Source organism: Chrysemys picta, chromosome 5 (genome assembly GCF_011386835.1).
Source record: "Chrysemys picta bellii isolate R12L10 chromosome 5, ASM1138683v2, whole genome shotgun sequence".
NCBI lineage: Eukaryota > Metazoa > Chordata > Testudines > Emydidae > Chrysemys > Chrysemys picta.
The window spans coordinates 80,928,059-80,939,539 of NC_088795.1; the positions used below are offsets into that span (position 1 = coordinate 80,928,059).

Genomic DNA, 11,481 nt, shown 5'->3' on the forward strand with positions numbered 1-11,481 from the left:
GGTGAGGTGCGTCACAACCCTGGGTGATCCTGGGAAGCATCACACTTACCCCAACCAACTGGCTTCTAATCCCCATTTCCCTCGCTGGCTCCTAAGCCCAGTCTTCTTGCTCAGTGAGTCCCAATCCCAGTCTCCTGGTCCAACCAGCCCAACTTGCTCTTTCCCCCAGCTCCCAGATATCTTGCCCAGTTTCCCTGCTCCAACTCCCAGTCACAGTTTCTCTCCTGTCCCTTCCAGTCTCATTCTCATCAGAGTCCTTGTTCCAGTCTAATTCTTTCCTTCCACCTCATCTGGCTTCTGTCCCCTCTGCATTTGAATCAGTCAGCATCCTCCTCTGTTCTATTCAGGTTTATATACTGTTTTCATCACCTCCATGCTGCCTGTGTGCCAGCAACATTGAAAGCACAGGAGAGAGAGGCTCCTATGCTCTCAGTGCCAATGGCTGGCCTCACCATGGCCTGGAGCAGTAATTACAGTGAAAGCCCTTCTTAGCCCCATAGCACTGGACTGGAGCATGCTCTGTAGGATTGTGCATGTACAGTCCTGTCACACGTTCGAGTGGTGAGGGGATGGTGCATGGACAGTTGTTTTGTGGGGATAGCATGTGCACAATTTGGTCAGCACTAGGAGCTGTGAGAATCTTCAGAGACTTTAGCTACTAAAATCGAAGACATGTCTATTGAGAATGTAAACTGCAATTTTTCAGAGGCTGATAACTTGGCCACATAATGCAGATTTTCAGGAGGATGCACAAGGCACATTCCTGACACAAAGGTCAACCCTCTTGCCAAATGTCAAGCCTCTGCTCCAAACCATGTGGGCAATGGAGCTTTCCAAAGGAAGGGTCTCAAGAATTTAAGATGGGCAAATCATATTTTTCCCTAGTTTCATTCTCAGAACCAAACATTTTAAAAAAACACACACTGAGGCAGACCTCCAGCATGGAAAGTTTCAGCCTGAATAGTGGAAGTTTAGCAAAGTTATAAATAGCTGGAAACAGGGTCATACAATGGGAAGTGTCCGGTAGCCTTAGTAACAGGTGGTGTTATCAGCCCCACATATCAATTTATTATATACAAAAGAATGTTTAAAGCAACCATTAAGGTGTTGAGAACACACACATATGCACATAGGGAAGAGATTCAGTTAAGACCTTCATTTATCTCTGTAATTTTACTCTCTAAGCTTACACTACGTGGTTCTTGATTATGATGAAGCCTCACAATAGAGGGTGATTTTACACTGCAGAGCTGTTTACAGTGGCACAACAGAGGGAAGTAAGAATTTAATAGTAGTCTTCATCCCAAATTTCCATCTGCTGATGGGATTAAATAAAGTCCTTGATGCTATTTTAACAAGCATTTCCTTTTTGTATTGAGGATTCTTTGAGGACATGGTATCTAATAAAATTCCATGGTCTGAGACAATTAGATTGGGAAAATGCAAATTACTGTTTCCATGTTTTCTGGTCCATTGGCTGGGAGACAGTGGGAGAGGGTGCACACCCACACATGCGTCAGTAGAATTGAAATACACTGATGTCCCTTGCTTGACTGTGAGGATTTTGATGTGCTGCACTAGTAGAACGTGAATGCCATCTTGTGTGATGGTGAGACGTCGGTTGCCATTTTGTTTTCCTGGTGATGGTGTCAAGTTGCTTTTTTAACAGAATCCAACCTGGAGCTTTCATTGTAAGTGCCTGATGATAATTACTTCTTCTTTCAAGGACCCACCCATGGATGGCGCTCTGAGAATTTACTACAGTGTGGTGATAAGAGCCCTTAGTTCTCACCCTACTGTGATAATAACTCCAAGTTCTCTTTAATTTACTTTGCTGTACTGAGGTACAGACTGCTCATATTAAGCTGTGTAAATAGTATCACAGCATATTATCCTTATAGCACAAAATATAATTGAACTCAATGGGGAAACTGCCCTATTCATTTCAGTGCGACTTTGCTTCACAGAAATAATTGGATCTGGCTACACTAGTTTCAGGAGCAGAAATAAACTTTCCTGATATAGCAAGTGAGGGTGCACTGTTGTGACAATAGCCATTGGAGGGTTTCACCTGGAGATTTTAGTTTTGTTTTTATCAAGAGAAGCTATTATGGAGCCCCAAATGACTAACAATACGACAATCAATGAGGTGTTTAAAACTGCTTTGCCTAGTGGGAACAAAAACACCTCTCTTTTGTTCCTATCTCGAAAATTAATTGCACAGTATTAGCACCACCAATGAGGTGTTTAGCTTCAGAAGTGCCTTCCCTGGTGAGAATGAAACCATTGCTACTTTTTTCTTTTTTTAATTAACAGCACATTATTTCTTTCTTTTCTCTTTTACATACACTTCCTTAATCAACCTACACCTATGTGATGCTGTATGGAATTTGGGGGGCACTTTGAGATATTATGCGTACCAATATTGTAAAATTGCAATGAGTTATGCCAGATATGCCGTGTAAGGTACCTGCAAAAATGTTATAATTTGCCAGGTATGATAATCTTGTTTTTGTGTTTGTATCACCTTTGTATTGTAAGTTATATGCATGGGATGTCTGTAGTTCCAAACTTATACTGTGCATCTGGATGACACCACCAGAGAGTTTGGCATCAGCACTGCCTAGCCTGCTTGACTGCCCATCAAGGGACATCAGCTACACAACTGACCCATTGAGAGAAGGCAGATACACCTTATGACTCAGCAAGGCATGCAGGGGCATGCCTGTGGACAGAACTGCCAGGCCATGTGCTGGGCAGCTTGTGTTTGGAACAAAGGAAATCAAGCTGTATGGCAAAAGACTATAAAAGGCAGCTGCATCTTCTCCATTTTGTCTTCATTCCTGCTTCTACTGGAGTAACCTTTCTATAAACCCAATAAATTAGGTGCAGTTCACATTTCTCAGAGCTAGTGTTTTAGACTCTCTGCTAACTCAGGCACACATTACTGCATCAGTTACACTTGGCTCGCACTTTGAAGGTTTTATTTATAACCTGAACAGCTGGAGACCTTTTTTTTTTTTAAATGAAAACGTAGATTCTGGAACACAAAATGATAGCCTATAAAATACCAGCGCTTTGAGCAGCTGCAATCCAGCCTACTTGACACTTCTCACTCTGTTGTCTGGATGTTTTTTTATCATTCCACTCTGACCTATTCCAGAGTATCCAGTTATCTCCTGCACTGCCCTGAAGATCCCTTTTATTGCCAGTATTTATGCAGCAAAGAGAATGCATGTGTTTTGGAGGCAGACTTCAGGTCTTGTGAAGAAGAGCCTAGATGAAGGAGGTCCCTTGCTGCATATCCTTGTCTGGTGTCAGATGGATGGGCAGCACTGTCTTTTTTTCAACTTAGGTAACTGGTACCCACCATTAGCCAATGCTTTCATCCCGCAACATCCAGCCTACAGTTTCTCGTCACATTGTTGCCTTCAGGCCCCCTCCTTATCTAGCCTGGTGATTTTCAACCTGTGGTCTGTGGACCCCTGGGGCTCTGCTGACTATTTCTAAGATTTCACCTCCATTTGAAATTTTGTAGAGGTCCCCAAATGAAAAAAAAGGTTGAAAACCACTTAATTGGACCACCTCCACCAAGCCAACGCCAACAGGCTGTTGCTGCCTCATTGACCCTCCTGAGTTGAAACCCAAGAAGCTGTTTTCCTGCACAGATGCCCTCTCCAGCATCGGGCCAATCTGCACTGAGCCAAGTAGGGGAGGGGATCAGGCTCTCAGGGTGACCACGACAGGGGCGGCTCTATGTATTTTGCTGCCCCAAGCATGGCAGTCAGGCGGCTTTTGGCGTGTGCCTGTGGGAGGTCCGCTGCCGCCAAAGGCTGCCTGACTGCTGCCCTCACAGCGACCGGCAGGCTGCCTCCGGTGGCTTGCTGCCCCAGGCATGCGCTTGGTGCGCTGGTGTCTGGAGCCACCCCTGGAGCACGAGCTGCCCCAAACAGTGGGAGACCCATATTTCTATGGGCACAATGACACAGAAGGACAGAAAGGCATTTCCCAGGTTCCTTCCTTGGGGCCTCACATCGGGTCTCGTGCGGTCACGGTGCCGGGACAGGGACCCAGGGGCCACGTGATGGGGCGGGCAAATCCCGATCCCCGGGAAACCTTCCCGCGCTGAACCAGGCCCAGACCCTCCAGCCGGGTATCTTGGGCACGGAGCCTGGAGAGCGCCCCCGGTGACGTCATAATCACTCATGGAACGGGACGGGACGGACGTTCCTATTTATGAGGGCGGTGCAGGCGGCCGCTTCCCTAAGCGCTCCCGGCTCCTGGTGAGAGGCCCGAGAGAGACAACAACAGACACCAGTTCGAACCGCACAGCACGCTGGGAAGGCAGCTGGTTGCTGCTTCTCGGTTTCTCCCGCGGAGAAAAGAGGGCGGCCGCACCGGTAGTGAGGTCATAATGGACAGACGGAAGGAAGTGGCGAATCGGCTGCATCCGTTGTTCTTAGCTCCGAGAGCGGTCCCCGCACGCCCGCTGCAGCGGCTCGAGGCGGGAGGGGGTCAGGGCTCGCCGGTGGTCGGGCTCGCGACGCGCGTGCAAGCGGGAAGCCGCTGCAGTAGCGGCCTCAGCCGGGGGCGAGGCGGGCACGCGCCGCGGGGCCGAGCCGCGAACATGGCGGAGGCCGCGGCCTCGGAGCCACTGGGCCGGAGCCGGCAGGAGGCGGCCTGGGTGGAGAAGCTGCGAGGGGACTGCGAGCCCGAGCACCACTGGCGGCACCGCCGCGAGTTCCTGCTGCGGAACGCGGGGGGCTCGCCCGCCGGGGACAGCGGGGCCCTGCAGCGCCTCGTCTCTCTCTCCATGGTGTGGGCCAACCACGTCTTCCTGGGCTGCCGGTGAGTGGGGTGGGCGGTGGCGGAGGGACACTGGCCAGGGTTGGGGCGCCCCGTTTGCGGGCTGACGGGCGCGCGTTTCCCCTGGAGACGTGCTGAGCTCGCTCCCGTTGTCTCCCCTGCCCAGGTACCCGCTGTCAGTGATGGAAAAGGTGCTGGAAATGGCTGAAGGCATCAAAGTGACCGATGCGCCCGCCCACACTACGAGAGATGAACTGGTTGCCAAGGTGAAGAAAAGAGGCATATCAAGTAGCAATGGTTAGCAGATCATAGCTGTGACAATTCCTAGGAGTCTAGAAAATGATTTTCAAATGTTGAGAACTTGCCTTTGCCCATCTTTAATAATCGGGATTTAATAGCTAGGATTTAAAACCTCCCAGGATAATAGTTTTATGTCCGTGCTAACTCTCATTTGTCAGTCTCAATGTTAAACTTTAAACATGAGAGTACAGTATCTTGCTATTTTAAGTGTTTTACTGTTGCTGTTTGATTGCATCAAATGCTTCTGAATTACTAGGGGCAGGTCTTCACTACAGGGGGGGTCGATTTAAGATATGCAAATTCAGCTACGCGAATAGCGTAGCTGAATTTGATGTATTGGAGCCGACTTACCCCGCTGTGAGGACGGCAGCAAAATCGTCCTCCGCGGCTCCCCGTCGACGACGCTTACTCCTACCTCTGCTGGTGGAGTAAGCGCGTCGATTCAGGGATCGATTGTCGCATCCCAATGAGATGCAATAATTCGATCCCCGAGAAATCGATTTCTACCCGCCAATTCAGGCGGGTAGTGTAGGCTTAGCCTAAGTTAAAAGTATTCTTTAAATAGGTTTGTCAACCTGTTGCAGGCATTTGTGCTCTGACCTTTCATCCCATTATATTGTGCTCACAGTAGGCTTTTCTAATAATAATGATGACCAATGTGAAGCATATCCAACTTTATACTCATATTGGCTGTAAATGTGTCTAGTTTTAAAGAAATTCCCAGAAGAAAACAGTGCTTTGAAGAGATTTAGTAAACAAAATAGAGAGGTGTCCAAATCAAAACCTTGCATTTGAACCCTGGATCTATGTTTGTATCATAGCACCCAGTTTAGCATATCTCTCTGCAACTGAAATGCCTTGGAATTTCAAGGTAACATTTGGAATCAGATTTCAAACTCTTGAGTTTGTGGGTGTTTAAGCCAGTGGTTCTCAACCTTTCCCAGACTATTGTACCCCTTTCAGGAATCTGATTTGGCTTACATATCCCAAGCTTCACCTCACTTAAAAATACTTGCTTACAAAATCGGACATAAAAATACAAAAGTGTCACAGCACACTATTACTGAAAAATTGCTTACTTTCTCATTTTGTCTGTATGAAATTTAGTATGTATTGACTTTTCTAGTGCTTTTTAAGTAGCCTGTTGTAAAACTAGGCAAATATCTAGATGAGTTGATATACCCCTGTAAGACCCCTAGTTGAGAACCACTGCTTTAAACTAATCAGTTTTAGGTCCAGGAGAGATTTTTGTTTGGACTAGTATCTCTAGAAACTTTAAATCAATTGCCAGTAGTCAGGGAGCTATGCTTCATAGTTATGGAAGTAAGGACATAACTCTATTTGTGTTTTTTAGAAGGGGTAGAGGAACCTTGCAAGAAACGAGCCGTTGACAAAAGTAGAGATTCTAAGGATGTTGGAAATGATTCTAAGTCGACAAAGACAGAAGTTTCCAAGGAGACCGAGAGCATGTTGCCGAAGAAAGAGGAAAAAGATGTGGGAAAAGATCCAGAGCATTCACTGTCATCCTCAGTTTCAAACCAAGAAAAGAGCTCAGTGCCAGGAACGGGAACAGAAACAAAAGCAGCTAATTATGAAACCACTACCAAGCATAATTCAACTGCAGCACCTGCTTCATCTGGAACTGAGTCAAAAATGAATTATCATTCCAGTATGGAAACCAAACATGAAAAGAAGAGTATATTGCCCAGCGCTGCGGCGGCGGCTTCCAAAAGCAGCTCCCTGGCCAGCGCTCCGCCAGTGGCTGCGGCTACCAAAAGCGGCTCCCAGACCAGAGCAGTGGCAGCGGCTACCAAAAGCGGCCCCCAGGCCAGCGCTCCACCGGCAGCGGCTACCAAAAGCGGTTCCCAGGCCAGCGCTCCGCCGGCAGCGGCTACCAAAAGCAGCTCCCAGGCCAGCGCAGCAGCAGCGGCTACCAAAAGCAGCTCCCAGGCCAGCGCTCCACCGGCAGCGGCTACCAAAAGCGGTTCCCAGGCCAGCGCTCCGCCAGCAGCGGCAGCGGCTACCAAAAGCAGCTCCCAGGCCAGTGCTCCACCGGCAGCGGCTACCAAAAGCGGCTCCCAGGCCAGCGCTCCGCCGGCAGCGGCTACCAAAAGCGGCCCCCAGGTCAGCGCTCCGCCGGCAGCGGCGGCGGCTACCAAAAGCGGCCCCCAGGTCAGCGCTCCGCCGGCAGCGGCGGCGGCTACCAAAAGCGGCCCCCAGGTCAGCGCTCCGCCGGCGGCGGCTACCAAAAGCGGCTCCCAGGCCAGCGCTCCGCCGGCGGCGGCTACCAAAAGCGGCTCCCAGGCCAGTGCTCCGCCGGCAGTGGCTACCAAAAGCGGCTCCCAGGCCAGTGCTCCGCCGGCAGTGGCTACCAAAAGCGGCTCCCAGGCCAGCGCTCCGCCGGCAGCGGCTACCAAAAGCGGCTCCCAGGCCAGTGCTCCGCCGGCAGTGGCTACCAAAAGCAGCTCCCAGGCCAGCGCTCCGCCGGCAGCGGCTACCAAAAGCAGCTCCCAGGCCAGCGCTCCGCCGGCAGCGGCGGCGGCTACCAAAAGCGGCTCCCAGGCCAGCGCTCCGCCGGCAGCGGCTACCAAAAGCGGCTCCCAGGCCAGCGCTCTGCCGGCAGCGGCTACCAAAAGCGGCTCCCAGGCCAGCGCTCCGCCGGCAGCGGCTACCAAAAGCAGCTCCCAGGCCAGCGCTCCGCCGGCAGCGGCGGCGGCTACCAAAAGCGGCTCCCAGGCCAGCGCTCCGCCGGCAGCGGCTACCAAAAGCGGCTCCCAGGCCAGCGCTCTGCCGGCGGCGACTACCAAAAGCGGCTCCCAGGCCAGCGCTCCGCTGACAGCTACCAAAAGCGGCTCCCAGGCCAGCGCTCCGCTGACGGCTACCAAAAGCGGCTCCCAGGCCAGCACTATGGCGACGGCTACCAAAAGCAGCTCCCTGGCCAGCGCTCCGCCGGCGGCGACGGCTACCAAAAGCAGCTCCCTGGCCAGCGCTCTACTGGTGGCTTCCAAAAGCAGCTCCCAGGCTGGCGCTCCACCGGTGGCTTCCAAAAGCAGCTCCCAGACTACTGAAAGTCCCGCTAAAGTGTCATGGAAGCCATTAACAAGTGAAGATGCAAAAGAAAGACAGCCTTTTTTCAATAGACTGTACAAATCTGTGGCCTGGAAGTTGGTTGCTGTTGGAGGTTTTAGTCCCAATGTCAATCATGCAGAACTTCTAAACTCATCCATTCAGTCTGTGAAAGCCACGTTAGATGTAACTTTTGTTCCACTGAAGGAACTTGCAGACTTACCTCAAAATAAAAGCTCTCATGAAAATATAGTTTGTGAACTGAGGTGCAAGTCTGTTTATTTGGGTACTGGCTGTGGAAAAAGTAAGGAAAATGCCAAAGCTATAGCTTCAAGGGAAGCTTTGAAATTATTTCTAAAGAAGAAAGTTATTGTAAAGATATGTAAAAGAAAGTACAAAGGACGTGAAATTGAAGATTTGGTACTTCTTGATGAAGAATCAAAACCCTCAAATTTACCCCCAGCTTTAAGAAATCCTCAAGAGATCCTGTAGGACACACAAGAACTGAGGGTTACTTTTGTACTCTGAAAATGTAGGCTTCCAGATATTTTGTATTTCTCAGTTTTGCAGAACAACTACATTATTGTTCCTTTCACACGGTAGCAATTGTAAATAACTTCTTATAGATCACAAGAAAAGTGTGCATTTAAAGGTATGCCTTAATATAGAGCACACTAGCGTGCTGTTTTATTTGCTAAATAGTCTACCTAAGTCTTCTATTTTTAATTAAAAGATTAAGGTACAACTTGATTAAAGTCTAATAATTTTGTAATTCTTACAATTTGGTGGTAGTGTGCTCAGTTGTCTACCATGTCTTTTTAGCTGCATAGGAATGTATATAGGGACCATAGTACTTGAATGGTTGAAAGTTGTTAAATTTCAAGGAAAAGGTTGTCTGTTTGAAATTTGTTGCCCATAATGTTCACTATTCTTGTTGAAAAGAGAGAAAATAGTTGGCTGACTATTTTTATGAAAAGTTGTAACATTTTAAAGTTAATCCTAAAATATGAGATCCTGTTTAACATTATTACAATAGCAAATTGTCAGTAAATAATAATCAGGGTGATTTCAACCACCAAAACTCTTTAAGCAAATTAAACTTGTGAAATACCATTTACACTTTGTTTTTCAGATAAACATGGATTTCTATATAAGCATATTTTATGACTGCTACTATTAAAAATAATAAACTTCTGGGATATCCTCACTTTTAATATTTTGTTTTGGATATTAAATGCTTTGAAAACTGACCATTTTGATAAAAGTTAGTAACATCTTTTTGGAAAAAAAAAACCTTATACATTAAACTGGGTCAGAAGCATCTGTGAAAATGATCAACAGAGCAGTACTTCTTTTTTTTATATAAAAAGAAAAATGTACACTGACTTCAATGTGGAAGGGTTTCAAGGTGTAGTTACTGGTGGTTCTTATTGTTTTATTAAGATGCACAAGAGATACTAATGTAAAACTAGAATAACAATATTTTCCAATAAATATTGGAATGTATACTATTCCCACTCTATCATCAATTAAATGTGGGGCAGAGGAAATGCAGGTGCTTCTGTTGGGTTGAGTGTGTCTTCTGAAATGAGTTTACACATATTTTGAGCCTTATTTTACTCTGTTTACTCACTCAGTACTCACACTGATATCAGGAAGTTTCATACAAAGATCAAGGGAAACCATGGCCCTTTAGGTGCAGCAGTCTGGAAAGAATTATAAATGGAGTGTATAAAACACTGGATAATAAAAGTAATGGCTGAGAGCATGTTGTTCATAGTGTTTTTTCAATTCTGTGAAAGGAGTTTCTCAAATTTAAAATGGTGGTAGTTAAGCACTTTTTCTATGTAAAAATGTGCTATCTTACTCAACAGATCTGCTCTATACTATCAATATCAAATTCTACGACTGGTATCACTGTAGAACTAATAAAAGTTGAGGAATGGTCTACATGGTTCTCTTCAGTCCTGTGAATTGACAAAACTACTTTCTGATTCCCGAATCTCTGATGGTATTATAGAAGGTAGATTACAGCTTGATGGTGAGTTTGCTGCACCAACAGTTGGAAAAAAAATTGTCATTAGATTAAATTTGATAGGTAAGAAAATGTATTGTAGGGATGGTGTAGTGGTTAGGGTACTATCTTAGGTTACTGAAGACTGGGTTCATTTTCCTGCTCTGCCACAGGCTTGGTGTGTGACCTTGGACAATACCTTTGAAGATTTGGACCTTAGTCTCTGTCTCAGTTTCCCATTTGGGAAAATGGGGATAATAGTACTTCCCTACCTCAGAGGGTTGTGAGTGAGGATAAATATGTTAAAGATTGTGAGGCGCTCAGATTCTATGGTAACAAAAGCACCTAAGCTCTAGACACTTGATTGCAATACATTAAAGTGATTATTCTATAACGATTTTGCATAATGAACTCATTGGTGGTAAAGTATGTAGCTTTTGATTTCAGTGAGAGTTCTGTGTGCAGTGCAGCTGAAGAAGTGGCCCCATTCTCCTCCTCTTCCTCATCCACAAAATCCTCCTCCGAGTTGCGTGAGACTCCCCCTTGCAGGTATCCACGGACAGTAATGGGGTAGTAGTAGGGTCCCCCCCAGAATGCCATGCAGCTGATCATAGAAGCGGCATGTATGGGGCTCTGACCCAGAGCAACCGTTTGCCTCCTTTGTCTTGATAGGCTTGCCTGAGCTTGACTTTCACGCAGCACTGCTGTGTGTCCCTGTTGTAGCCTCTGTCCATCATGCCCTGTGCGATTTTGGCATATATATATATATATTAGCATTTATATCTTCTTTTTGATTGGAGTTCTGCCTGCACAGATTCTTCTCCCCATACAGCAATCGGATCCAGTGTCTCCCGTTCGCTCCATGCTGGAGCTCGTTTATGATTCTGGGGGGACTGCATGGTCACCTATGCTGCTGAGCTCGCCACGCTGACCAAACAGGAAATGAAATTAAAAAGTTCCTGGGGCTTTTCCTGTGTACCTGGCTAGTGCATCGGAGTTGAAAGTGCTGTCCAGAGCAGTCACATTGGAGCACTGTGGGATAGCTCCCGGAGGCCAATACTGTCAATTTGCGTCGACCCAGCAAGGTGGATTTTAGCGCTACTCCCTTCACCGGGGAGGAGTACAGAAATCGATCTTAAGAGCCCTTTAGATTGACAGAACAGGTTGCTTGTGTAGACGCTTTCATTATAAAATTGACGTAACGTGGCTAAATTTGACCTAACCCTGTAGTGTAGACCAGGGCTAAGTCTTTTATGAAGCATTTCAACCCAGGATGGTTTAAATCCTGTTTTCAT

At 47.2% G+C, this 11,481-nt stretch overlaps 1 protein-coding gene across 2 annotated transcripts; it reads left to right on the plus strand.

Moving 5' to 3' along the window:
* Nucleotides 1–3,979: 3,979 nt before the first annotated feature.
* Nucleotides 3,980–9,937, plus strand: CDKN2AIP (CDKN2A interacting protein). Of its 2 annotated transcripts, none has more exons than XM_065596696.1 (3): nt 3,980–4,848; nt 4,973–5,103; nt 6,461–9,937. In XM_065596696.1, the coding sequence occupies exons 1-3, from the start codon at nt 4,415–4,417 to the stop codon at nt 8,662–8,664; spliced, it is 2,769 nt and encodes a 922-aa protein (XP_065452768.1). In that variant the 5' UTR covers nt 3,980–4,414; the 3' UTR covers nt 8,665–9,937. The 2 variants fall into 2 exon arrangements, with proteins under 2 accessions (XP_065452768.1, XP_023961075.1); XM_024105307.3 differs by having other exon boundaries at nt 4,041–4,848; nt 4,973–5,072; nt 6,461–6,603.
* Nucleotides 9,938–11,481: the final 1,544 nt, after the last annotated feature.

Bases quoted from the DNA above. Each gene is read 5' to 3' on its own strand.
- CDKN2AIP (XM_065596696.1), top strand. From the start codon at position 4,415: ATGGACAGACGGAAGGAAGTGGCGAATCGGCTGCATCCGTTGTTCTTA. The intron at 4,849-4,972 runs GTGAGTGGGGTG...TCCCCTGCCCAG, and splicing joins CACGTCTTCCTGGGCTGCCG to GTACCCGCTGTCAGTGATGG. The intron at 5,104-6,460 runs GTTAGCAGATCA...TGTGTTTTTTAG, and splicing joins AGGCATATCAAGTAGCAATG to AAGGGGTAGAGGAACCTTGC.